The following is a 25,932-nucleotide window of genomic DNA, read 5'->3' as shown; positions in this document are numbered from 1 at the left end:
TGTGTGCGCGCACACGCAACGCACGTACACACACACACACACACACACACACACACACACACACACACACACACACACACACACTTGAACTCAGGGGCCTGGATTCTGTCCCTTAGCTTTTTTACTCAAGGCCATTGCTCTACCATTTAAGCCATAGCCTCACTTCTAGCCTTTTGATGATTAATTGGAGGTAAGTGTCTCATTGACTTTTCTGCCCCAGCTGACTTCCAATCATGTTCCTCAGATTTTAGCCTCCTGAGTAGTTAGGATTACAAGTATAAGTCACCAATACATGGCAATAGGATTTTGTTTTCAATGAATTAATCAATCCATAACATTTTTAAATGCCTCTTTTAGTTTCCTGGTGTGGTAGATAATCTCCCCATAAAGAAAGACTTTTTAGGGCCCTGAGTGGTTTTTAAGAATGTTAAATGAGTCTCATCTCCAAATGTTACAGAAATACTTTTTGTGTTAATTATGACTTAGGGAGGCCCAAACAACCTTGTATTAAAATAGTTTAAAAAAGCACAGTCATATAAGAATTATTTTGTGGTGAACAATATGTAAATTATCTTAAATGTAAAATATGTAAAATAATATTAAATCAGGTGATGGTAGTTCATTCCTGAGATCTGAGGATTGCAGTTCGAAGCTAGCCTAGGCAGACAATTCCAAGAGACTCTTATCTCCAATTAACCAGCAAGAAACGCCAGGAGTGGAGGAATGGTTCAAGTGGTAGAGTGCCAGCCTTAATTGAAAAAGCCAAGCAAGAGCAGAAGACTCTGAGCTGGCATACACACACACACACACACACACACACACACACACGCTCTCCCACGCACATACACACACACACACATGCACACTCACACAAATATATTCTAGACTACAGTATAAGTCATTTATCCTACTAAGAAACCTTTATGTCTTGAAAAGTGAGTGCTTTTGGAATCCTGCTCATGTCTAATAGATGTCTAGGAACATAAAAGCAAAATGCTTATCCTATAGAACAAATCCTTGGAAAATGCAGCAACTTGATAACTATGTGGCTTATGGTGCTTTATTTGCTGTGATAGCTAAAGGTAAATTCTGAAGCTGGGAAGTGATTACAGTGAACTGAAGCCTCCAGTGGTGTTATTGAATTTGCAATAACATTTTGCGTTTGCATGGCAGTATTAACCTCAGCATGGATTCAGCTGGCGTGTGTGGATAGTACAGTTTATAGATGTATAGCAACCTTCAAATGCTCTTTGCTTACCTAATAACGTACTGTCCTGCATTGCTTTTTGCAGCTTTTATCCATGACCCAAGATGACTACAAACCATCTGATGTTAGTATTTCCTTAGACTTTCATTTATTCTTATGTAAGTGACTTGAAAGTGACAAATGTAATGAACACCTATGAGTCTGATTTAACAATCTAAATTTCCAGTGCGTTTCAATTACATTTTTTTGCAGAAATGATGCCTGGTGTATCATTAAGTATAACATGCAAAATATACTTGAAACAGCCTGTAGAACTGTTTTATGTATTTTGTACTGTGACTGTGCTAATAATTACATAAATTAAATAGGAAGTCTTGCATGTATGCACTTATGTACATGTTAGTATCAAAATACATAAATGTCCAAGAGACCAAAGGGAAAATCCCAGGTATCTTCATTCAGTGGACTGGACCTAGCAGTTAGGCAGAGATCCTAGATGGAGTCTGTCCTGAGACCTAAAGAAAATTTGCATGCCTGTAATCCTGGCTACTCAGGAGGCTGAGATCTGAGGATCCAAGGTCGAAGTCAAACCGAGCACACAAGAAACTTCTCTAAGTAACCACCAAAAAGCCAGAAGTGGAGCTGTGGCTCAAGTGGTAGAGTGCTAGCCTTGAGTGAAAGAGGAACAGTGCCCAAGACCTGAGTTCAGACCTCAGAAGTGGAGATGTGGAAATGGAGGGATAGGAGGACCAGGAAGGTTTGGAGGACCTTACAGGTAGGAGGTGTTCAGTGCAGACAGCTGAGGCTGGAGAAAGCATGAATGTCACTGTAGGCCATTCCCCAAGTTCACACTGTATAGTGAGGCAGAGAGTATTCTGCATAGTAGAAATGCTACAAGACCAGGTGTGCATCTTATTGCCATCATTCAGGAGAAATCAGAATTGTAGGGACAGATCCAGTGCTCGTGCATGTATTTCTGGTTACTTAGCAGGCTGAGATCTGGAGGACCAAGGTTGGAAGCCAGCCTGTGAAGAAAATTTCACAAGACATTTCCAAAATATCCAGTACTAAAACTAGGCTGGGGGCATGGCTCAAATCATAGAACACCAGCAAAGCAAGCTCCAGGTCTTTAGTACTGGCAGGTATTTAGTACCTGATACTGGCAAAAAAAATTATAATAACCTACATAATTTTAGAGAGAATTATATGGGTAGAATATTTGGATAATTGTTTAGCTTCCATTTAATCTTCATCACTTGAGCTATTTCTGGAGCATGGGGAGGGACTTATGCAATGTAGATAGCCCACAGTTGTTTGCTCAAGTGTCCTGTTCCCTGGCTTCCTTTCTAGGGCCTGCTGGTGACGGTGAATGGCAATCCTGTGGACTACCACACCATACATCCCAGCCTACCCATAGAGAACGGCCCTGCCAAGACCGAACTGTATTCCACCCCCCAGTACCGGTGGGAGACATCAGAGTCCTCAGGTAATGTACCTGCCAGGGGAGGAGAATTTACCCAGGGCTCTATTTCCCTCTCATCCACAGGCATGGCATCTTTCCTGTTTGTTGTTTATTTGATTCTTTAGAATTACAGGTATGCAAATGTTCTTTATGTCTCAGGCCAGCCGAGCTAAACTCATTTCCTTAACTTTTGCCTATTCTTAGTACCAATACTGCAGTTTATTCATTCGTTCATTCATTCATTCGTTCGTTTGTTTGTTTGTTTGTTTGTTTTGGTGTTGGTACTAGGGCTTGAACTCAGAGCCTAGGTGCTATCCCTTTTCTTTTCTACTCAAGGCTGATTTCCTATCACTTGAGCTACACCTCAACTTCTAGCTTTTGTGGTGGTTAACTGGAGATAAGAGTCCCTTGAATTTGTCTACTTGATCTGACTTTGACCCTTAATCCTCAGATCTTAGCCTTCTGAGTAGCTAAGGTAACAGGCAACATGTTTACTTTTTAACAACGTGAAACCTACGTGTGTGTGTGTGTGTGTGTGTGTGTGTGTGTGTGTGTGTGTGTGTGAATTTACCTAGCTAGCTAGCTGTATACTAATATTTCTATTAGTTGCTATTTCAATGATGTCAGTGGTTTGTGGCTAATTTCTGCCTCCTACATGCTACTTAGAAGCTCCATTACACTCAGAGAAGGATGTCCAGAAGATACGAAAACCAGCAAATAGAGCTCTGAAGACCATCTTAGAGGATGCCTTTCACACTCTCTCAAATGGAAATTTCTGCGTTCTGTATATTGTGACCCTCATTAAGCAGAACTTGTTGCTTCTATTTGAATTCTGGAGGCATTATAAGTGTCAGTTATTCCTAAAATCTGAATTTATAGGCTATGCCCAAACCAGATCATGCTACATTGCCTAGGCCATTTATACAGACATCACACATTTGCATGAATAACTATTTAAGGTATTTATCTGTCTAGAAAAGAAAGAGGAAGAAGAAGACAAAGAAGAATTTGGAGAGGAAAGGAGCCAGGAAGAAAAAAGAAGTGTCAAAGTTCATGCCATGGTCTCTGTGTTCCAATTTATCATGAAACAAAGTTACATTTGTGCCCTCATCGCAATGATGGTAGGTATATCTGCCCCCATTATCTAGTAGACATGAACTGCACCTACTACAGCCCTGAAAAATGGTACACAGGGCCCAGTGGCTCCAAGACCCACAGGCCTGACCTCTAATAGCCAGCATAAAGAGCTCAATCTTGCCCATGGCTTGGCAGACAATAGTTGGTTATATTTATTTTTCATGGGATTTTTATGCTATAGACTGCAAAGTAATATGCTCTTCAACTCCTTCTCTTTTTAAATATTAATACATTTTTCTCAAATTAGCTTATCAGGTCCGCTTGTCCTTAGTTTTCCAGCTTAAGGCCAAGAAACCTTTTCTATAAGGTATTAATGACATTCACACTTGACATAGCTGCTTTCATTACTATCACTCATCTTACCTGGAATTGCTCTTTACCAACACGAATCAAACTATCATGGTCCCAACTGTGAACTCTCTATTTATGCTGTTTCTGCTCCAAATTACAACTCTGATAACAGTTCTTTGACTCTCAAATAGAAGATAAAGGAAGTTCTAATCTTTTCCTTTCCTAAATACAAATTCTTGAGAGATCTTATTTGTTTTTGAAAAACACAATACTCTTATTTTTAACATAACATCTCCAAATTCTGTTGTCAGTGCTGAGATTCCAGGGACACCTTGGTGATACAAAATGAAAATATTTTAACTCTAGGAAAAAATATGTAGACACAACTTACTCAGGAACCACTCAACACAGATACTTCCTGGATAAAGCTGTACATGACTTAGCTCCAGATTATAGTAAGAACACTGCCATATGGGACAGAAGGTGGAAACAAGTTCCTGAAATTAAAAGTGCTCATCTCGAGATCCCCAACTCTGTGTGTGTGTGTGTGTGTGTGTGTGTGTGTGGCTTGAACTCAGGGCCTGTGCACTGTCCCTGAGTTTTTGTGCTCAAAGCTAACACTCTAACACTTTAGCTACAGCTCCACTTCCAGCTTTTTGGTGGCTAATTTGAGGTAAGCCTATACTAGTTTTGAACTTCAGTGCACAGATCTCAGCCTCATGAGTAGTTATGATTACAGGTGTGAGCCACCAGCATTCATCTACAACTCTGTTGTTTAAATAGAATTAATTCTGTGTTCTGATTACTTACTGAAATTTTTTCCTTATATATCTTCCTCCAAACTTCTGGATCTTCCTCCAAATCTGTGCTTAAATATTATGGTATAAATTTTATTTATAATTCTTTTTTTCTTTTTTTTATTTTGAAAATACTGTACAGAGGGGTTACAATTACATGGACAAGATAATGAGTACATTTCTTATCAAGCATTGTAGCCTCCTCCTTTGTTTCCCCTTCCCATCCCTTCCCATCCTCCCCCTACCCCCTCACCCAAACCTCCTCCCCCCCCCAAAAGTTGTAAAGTTCGTTTATCCACATAACGACTTGTACATCTCATTGTTGCAATGGATCCACCTGTATCCCTATTTAAACGATTTGTTTATTCTTATTTTGAACTTAAAGCATTATATACTTATTTTTTTTCTTTCTCTCTAAGGAAGTAGGGTTTGAAACAAATTAGATGGAATACAATTTTTTTACTTAATAGAAAGGAAAGTCTGTAATAAAACCAGCACAGTTTTTCATTCAAGATATGATCTTTGGTGTTAGAGGCATGGCTCAGTTGGTAGAGTCAGATGTCATATGCCCCTTCCCCTACCCCATAAAAAAACAAGGAAGAAAAGAAAAAAAAATCAAACCTTGATTTGGGGGATGTGGTAGAGTTGGTAGAGTGCTAGCCAATGATCAAAAGTGTCAGTATTGAAGAGTCCCGGTTTGGGGCCCCACCCAAAAACAGACATGATCCTGGCTGATGTTATTGAGTCTTAAGCAGCCCCTGGTGTAGAGGAGCCTGCCCTCCAAGGACACTTGCCTATATTGCAGCAGGCATTTTAATCAGACGAAAGTAGAGGCTTCAGATAGCCAAGCCTGTTTACTATGATTTTGTATTTATTCGAAAATACATGAGTGTGCCAACTTATCAGACAGCTCTGAAATCAAAGGTAGGAAACCACATAGCTCAGATTTTACTTCCCAACTACCATAAACTACAGGTAGATAAAACTTAAATTTCCTAGCAATGCTCAATAGGAAATATACTCATTACCTTACTCATGTAACTGTAACCCCTCTGTACAGTATCTTTACAATAAAAATATATATTAAAAACATTTTTTAAAAAACCTTAAATTTCCTTACAAATCCTCATTATCCACTGTTCTTCCACTGCTCTCCTCACCCTGCCAAAAAAGAACAATGTGAGGGAGGATAAAAGTCTGTTGGAATCTCATCTTTTTGAAAATTTTCCTAAATGCTCCAAAGAATATGACAAACTTAACTCTCCTTCCTACTGAGATCAAGTCATTAAATACATTATTGAATATGAATCATTCAGTGTTTTCTTTTTATGTACCCACTCTAAATATTACCTAATGTTTGATAAACATTGTTTATAAAGAATAATACTTTCAGGAAAATAATTTGGAAGTTGTCGTTATGTCTCTAACTTAAGTAAAAGCAGTTTTAATTTCCTATATAATGATTATGTAATTTAATCAATAATGTTAAAGAATGTATTGCTTTAAAAGCCAGTTCTTCTTTAAGGCAAATTTGCAAATTGCTGAGAAAAATATTTGTGGTCCCATGCTGAATTCATTCACTTCATTCCTGTCTAGTACATAAAGCAGGCTATTAAAATGTTCTGGAATTTAGAACTGTTTCTTGATAGTGCATAATATTCAGAATTGTGTTTGACCTCAGTAAGCCTTCAACATTATCTACAAAATGTTTTAAAGGCCTTTTCCCAAAATAAGATGATAGTAGAGACTACAGTAACAGATAACAGGTTTCCTATTTCATAAGATTCATGAATTCACCTTAGTGATTGTATTTGTATTTGTAGCTGTCATTGCAATACATTGCTGATTCTTTGAAAGCTTAATGTGAAGGGGAAAAAAATATAGAATTTTCCTGACAGCACTTTGTGTGTGTGTGTGTGTGTGTGTGTGTGTGTGTGTGTGTGTGTGTGTGCTGGTCCTGGGACTTGAACTTGGGGCCTTGGTACTGTCCCTTAGTCTCTTAGCTTTTTTCCACTCAATGCTGGTGCTCAACCACCTGAGCCACAACTCCACTTCCAGCGTTTTGCTGGTTAATTGGAGATAAGAGTCTCAAGAACTTTCCTGCTTAGGCTGGCTTCAAATCACAATCCTCAGATATCAGCCTCCTGAGTAGCCAAGATTACAGGTGTGAACCACTGGCACTCACCTTTATTAACTCATCCTGTGTAAGAAAGAGTGTGTGTGTGCGTAAGTTTCTTAATTTCGATCATGTTTTTCTCTCCAACTTGTATACTTACTCCTGCGATTCTCAAAGCTTCTGTTTCTTAGCCCGGAAATAGCTCACATTCATTATGTATAAATAATTGCTGACTCCAAACTGTTTGTGGAAAAGAAGGGAAAAGTCACTTACACTTGTTTGTTTTTGTTTTTGTTGTTTGTTTTGTTTTGTGCTGGTTGTGGAACTTGAACTCAGGTTCTTGATACTGTCCTTTAGCTTTTTCAGTCAAGGTTGGCACTTTACCACTTCAATTGTAGCTTCACTTCTGGAGTTTTGGTGATTATTTGGAAATAAGAATCTCATGGATGTTTCTGCCCAGGCTCTCTTCAAATCTTGATCCTCATATCTTAGTCTCTTGCATAGCTAAGATTATGGGCATGAGTCCTAAGCATCTGGCTACAGGAAGTACAAAGCTAGTGTCATCCTCAACAAAATCCATCTCTTTTCCCTCCCCTATTCTACAGCCTGGAGTCTCTCTACCTTTCCTTCTGAACTCTGTCCTTTTCCTAGTTAACCTGTTATTGTTGTTTACTCTTTTTCTCTTTTTTGCTTTTTTTTTTTTTTTGTCGGTCATGGGGCCTAAATTCGGCCTGGGCTCTGTCCCTCAGATCTTTAGCTCAAGACTAGCACTCTACCACTTGAGCCACAGCACCACTTCCGGCTTTTTCTGCTTATGTAGTGCTGAGGAATCAAACCCAGGGCCTCATGCATGCAAGGCAAGCATTTTATCACTGAGCTACCTTCCCAGCCCATGTTGTTTACTTTTTAGATAACTTTGAACTTAGCAGAAATGAGAACTGTACATCAAATTGATAATTACCCTGTTTTCTTTGATTTTTCTCCCTGGAGGCTTGGAGCATCACCTACCACAGCTGGTTGACTTTTGTGCTGTTGATTTGGTCATGTACTCTTTGGATGATTCGCAACAGAAGAAAATATGCCATGATCAGCTCCCCTTTCATGGTGGTTTATGCAAATCTGTTGTTGGTGTTACAGTACATATGGAGTTTTGAACTTCCTGAAATTAAAAAGGTACCAGGATTTCTAGAAAAGAAAGAACCAGGAGAACTTGCATCAAAGGTATGTTTGTAGGAAAACAAGAAACCAAGTAACACACAGAAAAACAATAACAACCAAACCATATTAATCACAATAATCTTATCCAGCACAACTTTGAAAAACTAGCTTCCAAATATTTATTGCTTTGCACAAATGAGCAGACACCAGGCTTTCAGGAATAATTCTCATTGCTCAGAAGTCTCCTTAATCTAAGTATGAATATGTACTACACCATGCTTTTAACTTTTAGTTAAAATGACAATGCTTTCCTCTCAAGGTATTGTAATATGAATTATTTTTATAAAGTGTATATTAGTATATTAGCAATTAGATGTGTAAAAATGTAGAAAAATGAATAGAAATAGAAATCCAAAAAATGCAATGTAAAATATGCCAAGGGGTTAGTGATAGATTATCAATTTGTAAAACAGGCTTATTATTACACTTATATTATGGATAATTTGAAATGGATATGAAATGTCAATATTTCCCCTGATCACATCCTAAAAAGCATTTTTAGTAGAAAAATTGTGACACTTTTTCTCTTGTACTGACAAGCCATCTGTTGTTAGGCTCAAGTGGTAGAGCGCTAGCCTTGAGCTGAAGATCTGAGGGACAGTGCCTAGGCCGAGTTCAGGCGCCACAACAAACAAAAAAAAAAAAAAAATAAGCACAGGAAGCACAGGAAAAGAGCAATACAAGTCAATTTGATTCAAATATTATAAATGTTTATGTAAAATTCTATGGTGAAACCCGTTACAATGAATGTACACTAAATTTAAAAACTGAATAACAAGAAAGTAAAAGACACTATGTTGGAGGGCAGGAGTTGGTCAGGTACTAGTATGAATGGGACAATGGAGAGGGTAAATAAGGGTGAATATGGTCAAAATACTATATATACAAAGGTGAAAACAGAACAATGAAACCTGTTAAAGTTGTTTTAGGAGAAGCCCAAGGGATGAAGGGAGATGGTGGAGGGGTAAGTTTTGAACAGAGTACTTTGTATTGTTGAAAAACATGTGATGAAATATCACAAAGAAACATTCCTCATAATAGATGCTAATAAAAAATCTTTATTATATATGCCTGGATTTTACTCATCTTCCACAGAGAAGATGCTTTTGATTTCTGTTAACCATTCTGCATATGTCCCAACTTGCAGCCTCAGTTCAGTTCATGCTGACTTTCAGAATTTAATGCCCAAGTTTCAGAAGTGCAAGCATTCTGGATCTTTACTTCATTAGGTCCTGATATGTTTCTAGTAGCACTTTCTTATAGAATTATAAATGTTTATAACAGGACATGTTTATAGAATTGTTTGTACAAGGGGAGTTCATTTTGACATGCATACAATGTACCTTGATCAGCATTATCTCTTTCATCGCTCTCCCTCCTCCCAACTCCCACTTCCCATTTATTTCCCTGAAAATGACATAATTGCATTGTTCTTTATAACTAAATAATAATACATTCATATACACATATTTATTGCATTGTAAATAATACTCTAGTATATATACTTATTATACACGTATACATCATATATAATTTTACATAATACAGATAGATAGATAGATAGATAGATAGATAGATAGATAGATAGATAGATAGATAGACAGATGAAAGAGAAATTTCTAGGTCCATGAATCTAAAGCTTGGCTATTGTGAATAGTTCTGCAGTAAACATATGTGTGCATGTGCCTCTATTTCTTGACTTACATTCCTTCAGATAAATGCCCAAGAGTGCTATCACTAGATCCTAAGTAAGTTCTATAGTTTTTTTTGAGGAACCTCCTGTTGATTTCCATGTTTGTTGCATAGTTTACAGCTGCACCAACAGTTTATAAGATTTCCTCTCTCCCTGCATCCTCATGAGCATCTGTTTTTATTTTTATTCTTTATGATGGCCATTTCGACTGGAATAAGGAAAGCTCACTGTCGTTTTGATTTATATTTCACTGACAGCTAGGGATGTTAAGCATTTCTTCATGCATTTACGGACCAGATGTGCATATTTTGAGAAGTGTTTGTTCAAATCATTAGCCCTTAATTGTATTGTTGATGCTTTGAGATATTAGTTTTTGAGTTCCTTGTATATTCTGCTTATTAATTCTTTTTCAGATGTGTAGCTGAATCACCACAGTGAATATTTCCTTTGCTGTATATGGCTTTTTAGTTTGGTGTAATCTTATTTGTCAAGCCTTGCTCTTTTTTGCTATTAAAGAGTTCTACTCAGGAAGTTACTGCTCATGCCTAAATGTTCCACTGTTTCCCCCATTGTTTCAGATCCTTGATCCACTTTGAATTAATATTAGTAGAAGATGAGGGATATGGGCCTAATTTCAGTTTTCTGCATATGAACATACAGTTTTCCAAGCACCATTTGTGCCTTTACTCTAAGATACATTTTGCAGCCCTTGAATTTTTTCTCTTTGTATTTAGCTCTTGAATGTTTTTAAATGAACAAATTGTATGAATTACATTTTAATATCATTATCAGCAGATATTACATTCCCTACGAAATGTAACTCTCTAAATTATAAGCTTTTCCCATATCCCTTAGGGAAATGTTAATCAAAAGGTTAGACACTTAGGACTCTTCTTTCTGTGCAGGAAGGTTAAGGGGAAGCAATTAGGGCTTCAATTTTCTAGAATGCAAGTATCTATAGAACTCCTCAGAATAAGAGGAGTGTTACACAAGAAACACATCCTCCTTTCCCAATGGTAATGACATCCCAGTCAGGAGAAAATCAAGCAGGCATCATGAGGGAGTCCAGTTGCTGATATTGATTTGGATTGTCTAGTTCATCTTCCTGGGACAATACACAGTACCACATGTGCATGCACATGCACTGACATGCACCACACACACGTGTGTGTTAAAGATTGAAAATCAGTTCCTTTCTGGTAGAACCTAGTGGGGCAATGATTTTATTTTAAATTAAAATTAAAAGGTTCCCATCACCCTATAAAGAAAGTACTATTTCTTGTGGGATGTGTTTATGCTGAAAATGGTACTGAGTTCTCATTTTGCTCACTCTGATTTCAGATTCTTTTCACTATTACCTTTTGGCTGCTGCTGAGACAGCACCTCACAGAGCAAAAGGCTCTTCAAGAAAAGGAAGCGCTCTTGTCTGAAGTCAAAATTGGAAGTGAGGAGCTTGAAGAGAAAGGCAAGTCTTATGGGGAGTGTTGGACTACAGATTTTTATGCTGAGCAGAATTACAAATAGCCCTAAATACACCTGAAAAATTCTGGGCTTTAGACTGAATGAAAAGTGATTGTGAACTTGAAGCCATAAGTAATAGTAGAGAATGTAGCTTTTAATCTTATTTTTTTTAAGTTTTATAAAAGTTGATGTTAGAGCCGGGCGCTGGTGGCTCACGCCTGTAATCCTAGCTACTCAGGAGGCTGAGATCTGAGGATCGCGGTTCAAAGCCAGCCCGGGCAGGAGAGACCGTGAGACTCCTATCTCCAATAAACTACCAGAAAACCGGAAGTGGCACTGTAGCTCAAGTGGTAGAGCGCTCGCCTTGAGCTGAAGAGCTTAGGGACAGCGCCCAGGCCCAGAGTTCAAGCCCCACGACCGACCAAAAAAAAAAAAAAAAAGTTGATGTTAGGATAGAATCCAGGATTTTAAGTGTGTGAGACTCCACAGGGAACTTTCAAAATTCCCCATTGTATATTCACAAAAGCGATGCCAACAGAAGCCACTGAACAACTGAGAGTCAGAAAAATTAAATGACTTTTCCAGGACATATGAAAGAAAACATGTTACTTTTATCCTTCTGAACTTTGCTTACTTTGCTTAACATGATGGTCTCATGACATAATTTCAGTAAGAATTGGAACTAAGGAACTGACTTAAATATCCTTAATTAAAATTCTCTTCTTTCCTTTTTTTTATTTTCTTCTTTTCTAAAAACAAAATACCACAAAAGAAAGGGAGGAAAGGAGGAAGGGAAAGAGGGAGGAAGTTAGTTGAGTAATATCTCTATGGTTTTAGTGATAAATAGGTAATCAATTTGATCCCCAACTCTGTGGACATGTCAATAGCGATAAGCTTAGTGTTTATAGCATGGATTGGAAACTGTTTATGAGGTCAAGAAACGTTCTGTTTTAGAAAGGAGCATGTCAGTGCTCTCAGAAGATTGTCTAGTAAGCTCAATGAAATATCCTGATAAAACTAACACTTTTAATATAACTATATATTAAATCACACAATAACAATAAGTTTTTATTGTAAAAATACTGTACAAAGGGCTTACAATTACATGAGCAAGGTAATGAGTACATTTCTTATCAAGCATTGTTGCTTCCTCCTTTGTTTTTCCCCTACCATTCCTTCCCTCCCATCTCCACATCTCCACAACTACACTCCCCACCCACCTCTGCCTAAATTGTAAAGTTCATTTTTCTACATAGTGTTTTGTACATCTCATTGTTGCAATGGGTCAACCTGTATCCCTACTTAAACAATTTGTATTTAGGACAGTCAAATCTTGCCTTTATAAGTTGAATATCTACTTAGTAGATCAGTTAGCCAGTTAATTTTGGTAAAGAATGATTCATTTGAGATAAGTAATCTAGTCCTTCATTTTCATACTCCTTACTCTGAGAATCTACTAGTTTTTTGTATAAGTTATTCAAATTAGATAGATTTGGTAACACAGGAATTAAGTCCGGAGTACATTTCAAAGCAAGATGAAATATCTTAATTCTGACTCATAAAAATACTTTAAGCAATTAAATTTTAATTATTTCTTAAACCTAATTTAAACTAAATAATAGCTGTATTTACAATTTTTGATACTTACAAATATGCCTTAAGATTAAGATTGTTAGCATTGATTACAGTCAAGTACCAATTAGATTGTTTAGGGCCATGAAAGAATGAAATTTTCAAACTGGTATAGTTATTTTCATTTACGTTATTGTTAATTATTTATTTTTCTAGATTTTAGATCTAGGAAATACCAAATTTAAGAAAAGTTCTATGAAGAAATTAGTATAAAATATTACCAAAGTTATTTTCTTTTAAGCTACATTTCAGGAAGGCTATGAATTCAGTGTAACTATTGCCTGTTTTTTTTATATATAATTTTAATTTTATTGTCAAGGTGATGTACAGAGGGATTATAGTTACATAAGTATGGTAGTGATTACATTTCTTGTCTAAATTGTTAACCCCTCCCTCATTTTCTCCCCATTTCCCACCTCCCCATCCCCACCCTCCAAGTTGTACAGATCATTTCCAACATATTGTCTTGTGAGTATTGCTGTTGCATAGGTTCCCACCTCGTCCTTTGTCTCACCATTTTGTTGTTCCCCCTCCCTTCTCTAGTTCAGATAAATGTATGTACAATACCCAGGGTACCAAAATCAAATACAGTGACAACAGGGGATAAACCATAGGGGGGAAATACACAAAAGATAAAAGAAGTCACATAGTACATTGAGAGCAACAACAACAAATAAAAACCTTGTGTGTCAATGTCTGGAGTTCATTTTGCATGGCACCATCTTATATGGTCATATGTACATAGCTATTGAGCTATTCTGCTCATCTGTTAAGATTATCCTAGATATATACTAATTATTACAAATAAGGTAAACCATGGGACCTATGTTTCTTTGGGTCTGGCTTACTTTATTAGCATGATTTTTTCCAAGTCCTTTCATTTCCTTATACAATGGAATTCTATGCCTTGTTTTTGAGAGTAGTCCAAATTCCTCTAAATTATATACTCACTCATAAAATATATGCTTTTATGTCCCATATGTATTATGCAGCCAAAGTATGATATATAGTCAGATAACTCGTTGGGTGTAATGTCACTGTTTTCTGTTTTTAAGATGAAGAACTTCAAGATATACAAGTGGAAGGAGAACCCAGAGAGAAGGAAGAAGATGAGGAAATAAAAGAAGAGAAGCAAGAGAAAAAGAGGGAGGAGGAAGAGGAAGAAGAAGAAGATGACCAGGACATCATGAAGGTGCTGGGCAATCTGGTTATAGCCATGTTCATCAAGTATTGGATCTACGTCTGTGGTGGCATGTTCTTCTTTGTCAGCTTCGAGGGTAAAATAGTAATGTACAAAATCATCTACATGGTGCTTTTCCTGTTCTGTGTGGCCTTGTACCAGGTAAGTAAAGATTGGTCTCCAGTTTTTTATTTTCCTATCTATCTTCCAGGAATGTAAATGAACTTTTGTTGCCAATGTTTTTAAGGGGATACAATTCTATGAACATATTGTAGAAAATGATTAATAAAATTCAAGCATTATGTCTTCAGAATTCTAAAATGGGAGATGACTGTCAACATGTTCTCAACTTTAAACTTTTAGATTCTTAGAAAATCAGAAAAAGTTCATTAATTTGTCAATAAAAGCCTTGATTTTAAAAAAAAGACGTCTATATAACTCAATTTTAGTTTTTGAATATATAATAATACATTTAAAGCGATGTTAAGATCATCTTAAATAGTAGAGGATTCCCTATTTAGCTATTATTTCAAGTCTTGACATCAGAAAATTATTAATACATGTGCATGTGTGTGTGGGTGTATATATGTGTGTGTGTGTGTGTGTGTGTGTGTGTGTGGTGTGCATGTGTGTGCATATTTGTATGCATGTATAATACAAGTGCTTAAGTATTTTCTTTACTAAAATTTGTAAAAAGTATTTCTTTACCAAAATGCATTGGCTTCTCCGCACACTCAGTTATAACGGATTTAGAGGGACTCCAATGATAGAAATAATTGTAACAATAAAATGTTCCTGCAGGCAGTTAACAAACCAAATAAAGCAATGACAATAAACCAGAGTATATTGCATGTAGACATAAAAGTTCTCAAAAATCAATAATGATCTTGAAAATTGTTTTAATATGTGCATGCAAGTACTGGTGCTTGAACTCATGGTCTAGGCTTTGTCCCTTGGACTTATTGCTCAAGACTAATGCTCTGTCATTTGAGCCACAGCTGTATTTACAGCTTTTGGGTTTGGAGATAAGAGTCTCATGGACTTTCCTGCCTGGGCTGGCTTTGAACTATGACCCTTAGATCTCAGCCTCTTGAGTAGGATTACAGGTGTGAGCCTTTGACACCCAGATTTTAAATACTTTTTTAAAATACATGCTAAACTTCTCTAATGACTAGCCACAGCTTATAATAAGGAGAGCCTCCTGTATGATGGTTTCATGTTTTTATTAATAAAACCCCATATTGAATTTCAGAACTGATGCAGTTTCCTTTGAGCAGTAACAACCACGATAACATCGTTCGCTCAGTTCCTCCTAGAGATGTGATAACATGCTAGGAGCCTTCTAACCATCACCTTAGTGTACATTTGTGCTCAAACTGGGGATTGAACTCAGGGCCTGGGCAATGTCCCTTAGCTTTATTGCCCAAGACAGTTTGGCACTCTACCACTGAGCAAAAGCTCCACTTCTGGCTTTTTGATAGTTAATTGGAGATAAGAATCTCAGTGTCTCATGAGACTTTACTGCCTGAGGCTGGCTTCGAAGCTTGATCCTCAGATCTCAGCTACTCAGGAAAGTAGTTAGGATTAAAGGCACGAGCCACCTGCACCCTGCTTTAGTGTCCTCATAACAACTCTGCAAATGATCTATTTATGGAGGAGAAAACTGAAGTGAGGTTGTTTAGCAACTGTTCACAATAGCTAATAGTACTATGATTCTAACCCAGATCCACCCTTCTAAAGATGAAAACCTTAAAGAATTAAAAATCAGACTATTTTCCAGCACTTTTCTATGGAATCACTTTAGTTAAATAGAGTAAATATATTATGTTTTCCAATAATGTTTTTGTCTCCTTTGTTTTTTAATTGTGATTCTCAGGTGCACTATGAATGGTGGAGAAAAATCCTAAAATATTTTTGGATGTCAGTGGTTATCTACACTATGCTGGTGCTTATCTTTATATACACATATCAATTTGAAAACTTCCCAGGCCTGTGGCAAAATATGACAGGATTGAAAAAAGAAAAGTAAGTGATGTTAGTACATTATGGAATGAGAAGAAGCCAAGCCATTAAATGGTCTGAGTATATATTGGTTACAATACCTATATGGATTCTAGAATAACAGAATTGTTTGGGGATTATAAATACCAGGATAGCAGGATTTAGAACTCACTTTTCCTTGTGTTTCTTCTTTTAAAGCTTAAAATGTAGTAGCTACTACATGAATATTGGCTGACTAAATTTTATCAGCCCTATTTCAAGAAAATGTTAATTTTTATTGTCAGTTCCATAGGAAGCATACCTGCTTAATATTGCATCCAGCTTCTGCCTTTCATATGCAACTCCATTTTTCAGCTCAAAGACTTGTAATTCATGTATTCAGTCTTTTCTTCTTCATGTTTCCAGTCTTAGACTGAAAGTGAACTTAGAGACAAAGAGAAAGCCATTCATACAGGTACAGAGAGTCTTAGGGTATGGAGACAGCATGCCCTGTATGGTTAATGGATGATGCTTTCTCCTTTTCTAATTTGCTCCCGTAAACATCTGAAATTACTTTGGAATTCTGGCCAGCACTGGAAGTTGGGTGCTAATGTATTAAGGAGAAAAGAACAGAAAAGCTAAGGGGCAGCATCTGAGTTCAAGGGGCAGCACTTGAGTTCAAGCCCCAGTACTGGTACTCACTGACAGAAAGAACAAAAAGAAAAAAATGCCATGTAGCTAAACAAACAAATCTGCCATGTTTATTTACAAATTTCATTGAATACTTATCCTGGAGTTACAACAGGAAACAAGAAAATCTTAAGTCTTATGAGGTCTACCACTCACTTATTGTATGCAAGTTTATTTCAAATTGTGGTCAGTCTGTGAAGGAAATTGCAGGCTGATGGAGCAATGGGGGAAACTACAAATTGTGGCTCCAATTGTCTTTTAAGCAGGTATCCTTTAAACTCTCCTTGAAGGATAAGAAACAACTGTCTTAGGAAAAGTGTGGGGGTTGGGGATTGGGGTACAGAAGAGCACTCACTACTGGCAGAGCAAATAGAGAATTCATCTTTTCTGCGATAAGACTGAATTTGGCCTGGTACATGTGAAGAATTAAAGCAAGTGTATGCCTGTTGAGAGGAAAGGAAAGAAAGAGATGAAGAAGAAAGTTTCATTTGGACATTTTCAATTAAAGATACGCTGACTAGTTGAGAAAACATGAGGTGTGATAAATAGAACTAAGACTGCATCTCACACCACAGTTATAGTCCTATGAGAAATAATGGCAACTCTATCTGACTAGATAGGGGCAAAGGTGGATGACAGCACTGGGTGGTTTCAGAATGTTAAAACAAATGCAGAGGAATATGTTAAGAAGGTAAAGAAAGAATCATGGACACTTCTGATTTCCTAACTTTGACAGGGTAGATGGTTGTATTTATTGATGCAGAGAAAGTCAGAATAGAGATGGGAATATAAAGAATAGCTTTACTAAGGAAAAAAGGGAGACCAAGAACACTTAAGTATGAAATCACTGTAGAGCAGCCAGTTTTCATTAGAAATTTGTGGATGAGAGTTCACAGGAAAATTCTGTGCTATAAATGGACATTTGAGTTTTTGGCATTAGGATGTCAGATAAATCCACAGGATATACTGAGAACACCAGGAAAAAAAATACAAGTAGAGAAGTAACCCCAAAGTGAGTCCTTGGGATATTTCAGTGTCTAGAGGTACAGAAAGAAGTAAAGAAAGAATGAGAGAGAGAGAAAGCAAGAAAGAAAGCAAGCAAGAAAAGAAAAGGAGAGAAAAAGAAAGAAATGAGACCATGGTAACAGAAAAGAAAACCAGGAATGTGTAGAAATATCTTAACCAGGGTTATTTCAGGAACTAGAGGATAGATAGAAAAATTGCCATTGAATTTGGCAATGTCAAGGTTGTTTATGTCCATTGTAAAAGTAGGTGACTTGAATTTGTGAAAATAAAAGCTAAAGCAGGATTGTGGAAGAGAAGGATACCGAGAGTGGGAAGGCCAATGAGAGAGCGCAGCTGATGTCCTTGAATAACTATGGTGCCTGCATTGCCCAAGAAAGCTTCTTGCTTTTTGTCTTGTTTACAACAGGCTTGAGGATCTTGGCTTAAAGCAGTTTACTGTGGCTGAATTATTCACTCGCATATTCATCCCAACCTCCTTCCTGCTGGTGTGCATTTTACACCTTCACTATTTCCATGACCGCTTTCTGGAACTCACAGACCTCAAGGCCATTCCCAGCAAAGAAGACAACACCATCTACAGGTGAGCAAATGAGGAAATCCTTAACTCTTGTCATCAGGAAGTCAGCTTTGATACTCTACCTCTGGTTGACAGTTTTTATGGATTCAGTGTTCAGTTCATAGGTTGGGGGGGGGGGGGGGGGACGGCAATGGAGAGAAAGAAAGAGAGAAATACAGACTATTCCATGACACTTTCTGAAGTAGTTGGTAGTGAATTATAGCTGATTCATGTAAAGTGCTGTCTAATCATGTGAGTAGATTCACAATAGCTGTGATTATGATTCTAAAAATCATTGATGATGATTGTGTATATACACACAAACATACACAAGTGTGCACGTATATGCATGGTAGTACTGCAGCTTGAACTCAGAGCCTTGACTTCTCTCTTAACGTTTTTTGCTCAAGGCTGTCACTACCATTTGAGTCATACCTCCACTTCCAGTTCTTTGCTGGTTAATTAGAGGTAGGAGTCTCATGGACTTTTCTGCCTATGCTGGCTTGGAACCACAATCCTTAGATCATGAATCACCAACACCCCATTTGGTGGTACATATTTTATGTGTAGGCTGGTTATATATTTTTAGGACATTCACATGATTCAGGAGTGAGTTTTTGTTATGCTAATCACCTATAAAGAAATCACCAGAAGAATATTCCAAAAGATGATTTTAAATTTTTAGATAGGGTTAACCTTAGCCAAAAAGCAGAAAAACTTCAGTCTACTAGCAACAATAAAAGTCTTTAAGAAGAGGAAATAAAGACAATGTCTTCTTTTAAGTGATTACTGTTGGCTTTCTCGTCATAAATAAATATAAATTATTTAAAAGTAATAGACAGGATATGTCTTCTCTGTATTTATTGAAACTACAATGGGTTATTACAAATCCTTGTTGCTATCACAGGAAAATTATAATCATTCTTCTGATTAAGGCTAAGCAATTTTTTTCTGCCCCATACTTGTCTGTGATTCAATTCTTAGGAAAATATTTGCTATATACAACTAAGAGAGCAAAGTCTATTCTGAGAATAGTATGAAGACACAGATGGAAATTTAATTATTTGTCTTCAAAGAAGAAAATTGATCACATGAATACAACATGAAGTATGATTTTATTCTCATTTTAGGAAATACTAAACTTTCAATGTTCTGTTCCAAGAAGAACTAAAATTATAGATAATTGAAACACTGCTATTTGGTGATGAAAAATATTTTGTGATATTACAGATTTGCTTCTGTATTTGTTTTAATGTCATACTTAGTTTTCATTCTGAGTATGCTCCAACTGACCATCAACCAATAGAATTGTTAGATAGTTTCTTAGCCATCTTACCCATGTATGGATGGGGCTGATGGTCAGACTCCCATACATTTACTCCCATCACTGTTAGAGATAATCAGACATTGGGAAAAAAAAAGTTTTGTTAAAAATTTGTACTTGTTGGTAAGGAAAATTGCCTTAAGGTTGAGTTTATGAAGACTGGTACTATTATTATTTGATCATTTTAACGTTACTTTGATACCTGTGGTTAAGCTTAATATGATGTACAACTCTAATCATGTATATGCTTTAACTATAAATGCCAGCATTTTTCAGATATCATATTCAATAATCAAGGAAAATAATTTAGGAGCTGGAGATGTGGCTCAAATGGTATAGTTGCGCTCCCTGAAAGTTCAAAGCCCTGAGTTCAAACCTCAGCATCACCCAAAAATATTTTTAATTGGCAGAACATATTTGTTTGTGAGACATGTAATTATTGATCATTACTAATAAAACCTTTAAAAAATACTTTTCCTCCCAAATCTTTTCCTTCTTTTCCACATGGATTTTCTTCTCTTTCAAAGATTTTCCAGTATGCAGGGGCTTTTTATTGCCTTCATTCATCAAATACAGATACAGGCCATAATTTATCCAGAAAAGTCTATAAATATTTTAGGATAAGCTTAGCTAAGATTTTTATCAGTCTAAAGATATCACAGGTTATGGACACAGTGGGCATATAAGAGCTGAACTTGTACCAGAATTGCCTTTAAGTCTTTCCTGCTCTGCCCTGCCTTGCACTGCCCTGTCCAATTATGCAGATTCTGGGTAAGGAGAGTTGTCCCACATGAAGGTAAATGCTGTCTGTTTCCTGCTTTATGTCACTTACCCTCCTGCAGGACAGGCAAAAAGAGAACAGACCTGAAGAACCTGGGGTGATTTGAGGTTGTGATCTCCTCTGCTCTCTGTGGTGACTTAGCCAGGATCACTCTCTAACAGTGATATTTACAAGAAAATTTAGAGATGAGATGGGAATGCATAAACTCAGCTATCTGAAAAGAATTTAAGCACATGTGATTCCATTTTCAGATCGGTAGAAAAACAGCTGCTTTGAACCTTGGAGAAATTAAAAAATTCACACATGCTATCTTATTTGAAATTTCCTGCAAAATTTTAATGGAGAAGTCCTCAAACGTTAACTTTAAACATAAAATTTATGTCTCACCTTTTAACAACTCTTCTTATTATAGTACTTTAACTAATAATTTTTTACATCACAGTATGTTTTAGTCTTAGTCTTAATCAGTGGCTGAATTAAAATGAAAATAACAAAGAAAAAGACATGTTCCAAGACTGCCTTACTTTGCTTTTCCTGTGCTCACCTCCTTTTAATGCTTTACAAAATAAATAAATCCCATAAATCTGAAATTAGTTATTAAATTGTCACATTATTGTTTCTGTCAGTAACCAGCTGGTCTCCTCCTGTCTGCTCACTGTGTATGTATGCGTATATGTTCATACATGTAATATAGACAAGTGCCACTTTTATATGTAAAGTTAGTATTAAGAAAATGTTCCACGATATACTTAAGAAGAAACTATTATAATTCTAAGGCAATCTCAGGTATATGATCTTCTATATTGATAATAGTTTATCCTACATAATAATATGCCTATTTTAAATGTAAATTAGTAATAATCTTATTAAAATTCTTTATCAATTATTCATTAGAAAATATTATTATAAATCTAGAAACAAAACAACCTCTTTCTCCAACTTCAGTTTTTGAAGATATGAAAGAAACCATGTCCACCGTAGTTATCTTTCATAAAATTCCATTAAAGAATTTAAATATTGCTATTGTTTAGTATGAACTGAGAGGTATAAGAATAGGGTGCATGTTTTCTCTCATCTATGGAAGATAGATCTAAGTTATAAATATATATGTAAATATATAAAAGGTCATATTTATACAAACATGTTAACTAGAGCATGGTGTATGCTGGGGGATAACTTTGGTATAACTATTAACTTATAGTTTAACCAAATGAATATCAAAAAAAAACTGGAACAAGTGTCAAAGGAATAAGGTCAAAGGGAGGGAGATAGACAAATGGAGAGAAGAAGGGTGGGCAAATGCAGTGATAATGTTTAATGTACATATGTGAAAATGTAATTAGGTAAATTGAGGGGATAGGCGGGGTTTAGAGAGATGAGGGAAAATGACAAAAGGGATAACAAGAGGCATTGTATTCACAAACTGATATGTTATATTGAAAGGTTTCTGTACAACTACTTGCTAGTAAAAAATATTAAATAAAAATTACTAGAAAAACTAGGGGAATGAATATCTTTGGAATATGTTGGAGAAAAAAGAAAAGAGAGGTACATTATCTTTGAGTATTTTTCCTGCATGTGTCTGATTTCCTGTTTCTATAAATTCTTGCTGCCTACACTCTTTCTGAGCTGCACAACCGGTGTGGATGATGACACAACTGGTGAAAGGAAGCCTAAGATATAGCCTATGTCACTGTCTCTAACAGTCTTCTTTCTCTCTCCCTCCTGTCTCCCATTGCCTCCTTGTGCTTCTGTCTAACCTCTCAGCCATGCCAAAGTCAATGGCCGTGTGTATCTAATAATAAATAGGTGGGTACTTTGATGTTTTCTTCCTTGTTTGAAAATGTTTCTTGGTATGTTAAACTCTTTCCTGCTTTATAAGAGAAAAATATATCATCAGGTAGTGGAGAGTGGCTTCCAGGTATGCTCATGGATGTATTCTGCAATCTAAGCCATTTGGTGTTACACCGAATGGTACTGCCAAGTGGTTGTGGAGGTTGCTGAGGGTCTTCAGCTGGTGCTCAGCAGTTGCTCTCAGTCCGAACTTATGTCCCATTTACTTTATTATCTTGTGGTAGAAGCAGTTCAAGGCTTACCTGAGAGTCTGTCTCATTCTTATACAAGTACTTAAGAGCTCAGCTCAAGAACCACCTCCTCCACACACACACACATGCTAAAAGTCATCTGCCCTTTATCTGAATTCCCATGGCAGTTTGTCACTGTGGCTGTCCCGATACTCTGCCTTTCAGATCTCCACTGCCTGCTTGGCTCATCTCCCTTGCTAGAGGCATAAGCTCCTCAGGCCTGGATGTCCTATAATGTTCACAAGTCACTGACCCCTCAACCTTACCCCTTAGTTGACGTTTGGTAGACATTTTGTGACTGAAACAAAAAATAATTACAACAATATGTGGTTTACAAACATCAAAATTTCAAGTATATCTCTAGTTGCAAGATCAACACAGACTAGAAGAAGAATATTTTTGTATTCAGTAGCTTTCATCATTTGTCTGCAGACCATAGAATGTGCAAAGATGGCACTGGAATGTGGCCCTGCTTTCAGATGAGGACCATTGAGCTGGGAGAGAAAACTCACACTGAGTTTTCATCCACAACAATGAGCTTTGTAAGTGTACGAGGTGTCCACAAAATGTCCCACAAACACCGAGCAAAGATCTTTGAGGTTCTGTATCTTCAAACTATTCTTACTTTGTTAAGCATGCCAGTGAAATTGTTCACTCTCCATATTCCATATGGTTAGTAGTAACATTAGTATTTAGTTAAGAGAAACATGCATTAACTCCATTAACAAACTAGCTGAAAGATTTTTGGTTTCCTCTGGCATTCATGTTTTTCTTAGAACTGTGGTTCAAATGGTAGAATGTCAGCCTTAAGTGAAAAAGTCAAGCAAGAGTGAGAGGCTCTGCATTCAAGCCCCAAAACAACAAAAACTTCTCTTAGGCTAAATCCTAAAGTAGACAACCAAGTGCAGCAATTGGTAGGAGGCAAAATGGTGCAAGGATGCAGTACTGGAGGTGTAGGGGGAGATAGAATGAAGCTTAGCTGGAGTCTGCTGGGACCCAGTGTTCTAGACAGCATGAGAGAATAAAAGTCTGCTTCTGGCTTTTAGCTGCCAAGTAGAGAAATAAGATCCAGACACCATTCAGAAATCTTGAGTGAATGTGGAAGCCCTACCTGTATTTCTTACAGCAAAGGTCAGCATCAACCAAAATAGTTAAAATCTTGGAATACTAAAACTTTCCCATTATCTTCTTCTCAGTTAAATCTCTCCTTTATGGAGGAAAGTTAACATAAAAGAAGCCAGAGCAACACCTGTGAAGTCACATCAAACAAAGAGTTCCTCTTTTCACAGCATGTGCTCCTGAGTCACCTTGACAAATAATGTGAAAGGTGGAGGAAATAAAAATAATTTAATAATCAGTGTGAATTATAGTATTTTAACTTTCAGGAGCAAAAACTATTACATCCAATCTTGCTTAGTAGATATTTTTGGAGGAATCACTACCATTCATGTGTAAGATACAATATTAAATTCACAAAGCAATTGCTTATAGGTGAACTCAATCTCCTAAAATTAATTATGGATTCTAGGAAATAATTTATCCTTAACACAACAAATATTCTACTTTAAATATTACTGAGATCATAAACTAAAATTATGGAAGGCATTTGACTTTACTGTTATTGATATCATAAACTACAAATTTTTCTAATGAAAAGAATGAGTACAGTTTACAGTTCACATATTCCAAATTCAAATAATTTAAAGTCAAGGAGAGCCAAGGACTAGTGTCTCATGCCTGTAATCTTAGCTACTCAGGAGGCTGAGGATCTCAGTTCAAAGCAAACCTGGGCAGAAATGGTCCTGAGACTCTTATCTCCAACAAACCAACAAAGAAACCAGATGTACTTCTGTGTCTCAAAGAGTAGAGTGCCAGCCTTGAGCAAAAATGCTGAGGGACAGCGCCCAAGCCCTGAGTTCAATCCCCAGTACACACACACACACACACACACACACACACACACACACACACACAACACACACACACACACACACACACACACAACACACACACACACACACAGGAATAATATATAAACAAAGGAGATTTTACAGTGGCAAAAAAATTCATTTTCTTCAGTAGAAAGTAGTTTAATAGGTAGCTTTTTCATCCTAGTTCAAGAGTAAAATTTGTTTCTCCTGTTTCAACAAAGATTTTGTCCCCAGAGCACAGAACATCAGACTCAGCACTCATTGGGCCACAGTGGGTACCAAAAACAGCACTGCCTTGAGCAAAGGAGCTGGTGAGAGCAAGACTAGAATTCTGCCTTCAAGAAAAGAGTGCCCACAAAACATACTGAAAATTAAATGATGTGGGTACAAAGAAGTGCACAGGTTGAAGACATAAAGGAAAGAGTGGATGAATAAATGAACAGATGGATGGTATCTCTTAGTTACAATTGGAAAGAAGAGAAACATTTTACCTCTGAAATGCTCAGGAAGTGGATCAGAGCCTAAACCATTATAAAGGCAACGAGAGAAAAGTATCTGTAAAGATAAAGAAATGTAAAGAGAAGAAAGGGAAATCCCTATGGAGACAGGCATATGTCATCATTTGATATGAGAGAGTAGAGGAAAGAGATTCTCTGAGAATACAGTGGGCCCATCAGCATGTCTATCTGGAGTCCCACAATAAAAATCCTTCTTCTGAATAATAAATAATTTACACAAAATGATCAGTAAAGAATTGCAAGTAGGGGGCTGGGAAGATGGCTCAGTGGTAGAGTGCTTGCCTTGCATGCATGAGGCCCTGGGTTCGATTCCTCAGCACCACATAAACAAAAGAAAAAAGCTGGAAGTGGCACTGTGGCTCAAGTGGTAGAGCGCTAGCCTTGAGCTGAAGAGCTGAGGGACAGCGCCCAGGCCCAGAGTTCAGGCCCCATGACCGGACCCAAAAAAAAAAAAAAAAAAGAATTGCAAGTAGGGGCTGGGAAGGTGGCTCAGTGATAGAGTGCTTGCCTTGCATGCATGAGGCCCTGAGTTCGATTCCTCAGCACCACATAAGCAAAAAAAAAAAGCTGGAAGTGGCACTGTGGCTCAAGTGGTAGAGTGCTAGCCTTGCTGGAGAGCTGAGGGACAGCGCCCAGGCCCAGAGTTCAGGCCCCATGACTGGACCCCCCCCCCCAAAAAAAAAAAAGAATTACAAGTAGAAAGTGGCGCTGTGGCTCAAGTGGTAGAGCGCTCACCTTGAGCTGAAGAGCTGAAAAGCGCAGGGACAGTGCCCAAGCCCAGAGTTCAAGCCCCACGACCAACCAAAAAAAAAAAAAGAATTTCAAGTATTCTAAGTTCCTTAGCATGA

The 25,932-nt window shown here is 37.1% G+C and overlaps 1 protein-coding gene across 1 annotated transcript in view; it reads left to right on the top strand.

Annotated features, from left to right (window-relative positions):
• The window catches only part of Piezo2 (piezo type mechanosensitive ion channel component 2), a 275,550-nt gene that overhangs the window by 152,233 nt on the left and 97,385 nt on the right, over window positions 1–25,932 (top strand). The window contains exons 10-16 of the mRNA XM_042683691.1: window positions 2,558–2,693; window positions 3,645–3,790; window positions 8,001–8,231; window positions 11,263–11,386; window positions 14,070–14,356; window positions 16,071–16,219; window positions 18,297–18,470. Of these exons, the coding sequence (XP_042539625.1) occupies window positions 2,558–2,693; window positions 3,645–3,790; window positions 8,001–8,231; window positions 11,263–11,386; window positions 14,070–14,356; window positions 16,071–16,219; window positions 18,297–18,470 (1,247 nt within the window). The remainder of the gene's footprint in view (window positions 1–2,557; window positions 2,694–3,644; window positions 3,791–8,000; window positions 8,232–11,262; window positions 11,387–14,069; window positions 14,357–16,070; window positions 16,220–18,296; window positions 18,471–25,932) is intronic.

The sequence above is a fragment of the Dipodomys spectabilis genome, unplaced genomic scaffold, assembly GCF_019054845.1.
Source record: "Dipodomys spectabilis isolate Male_0828 unplaced genomic scaffold, ASM1905484v1 ptg000083l, whole genome shotgun sequence".
NCBI classification, from domain to species: domain Eukaryota; kingdom Metazoa; phylum Chordata; class Mammalia; order Rodentia; family Heteromyidae; genus Dipodomys; species Dipodomys spectabilis.
Note: the sequence above shows the minus strand (reverse complement) of the source record. Positions and strands in the feature narration are given on the sequence as shown.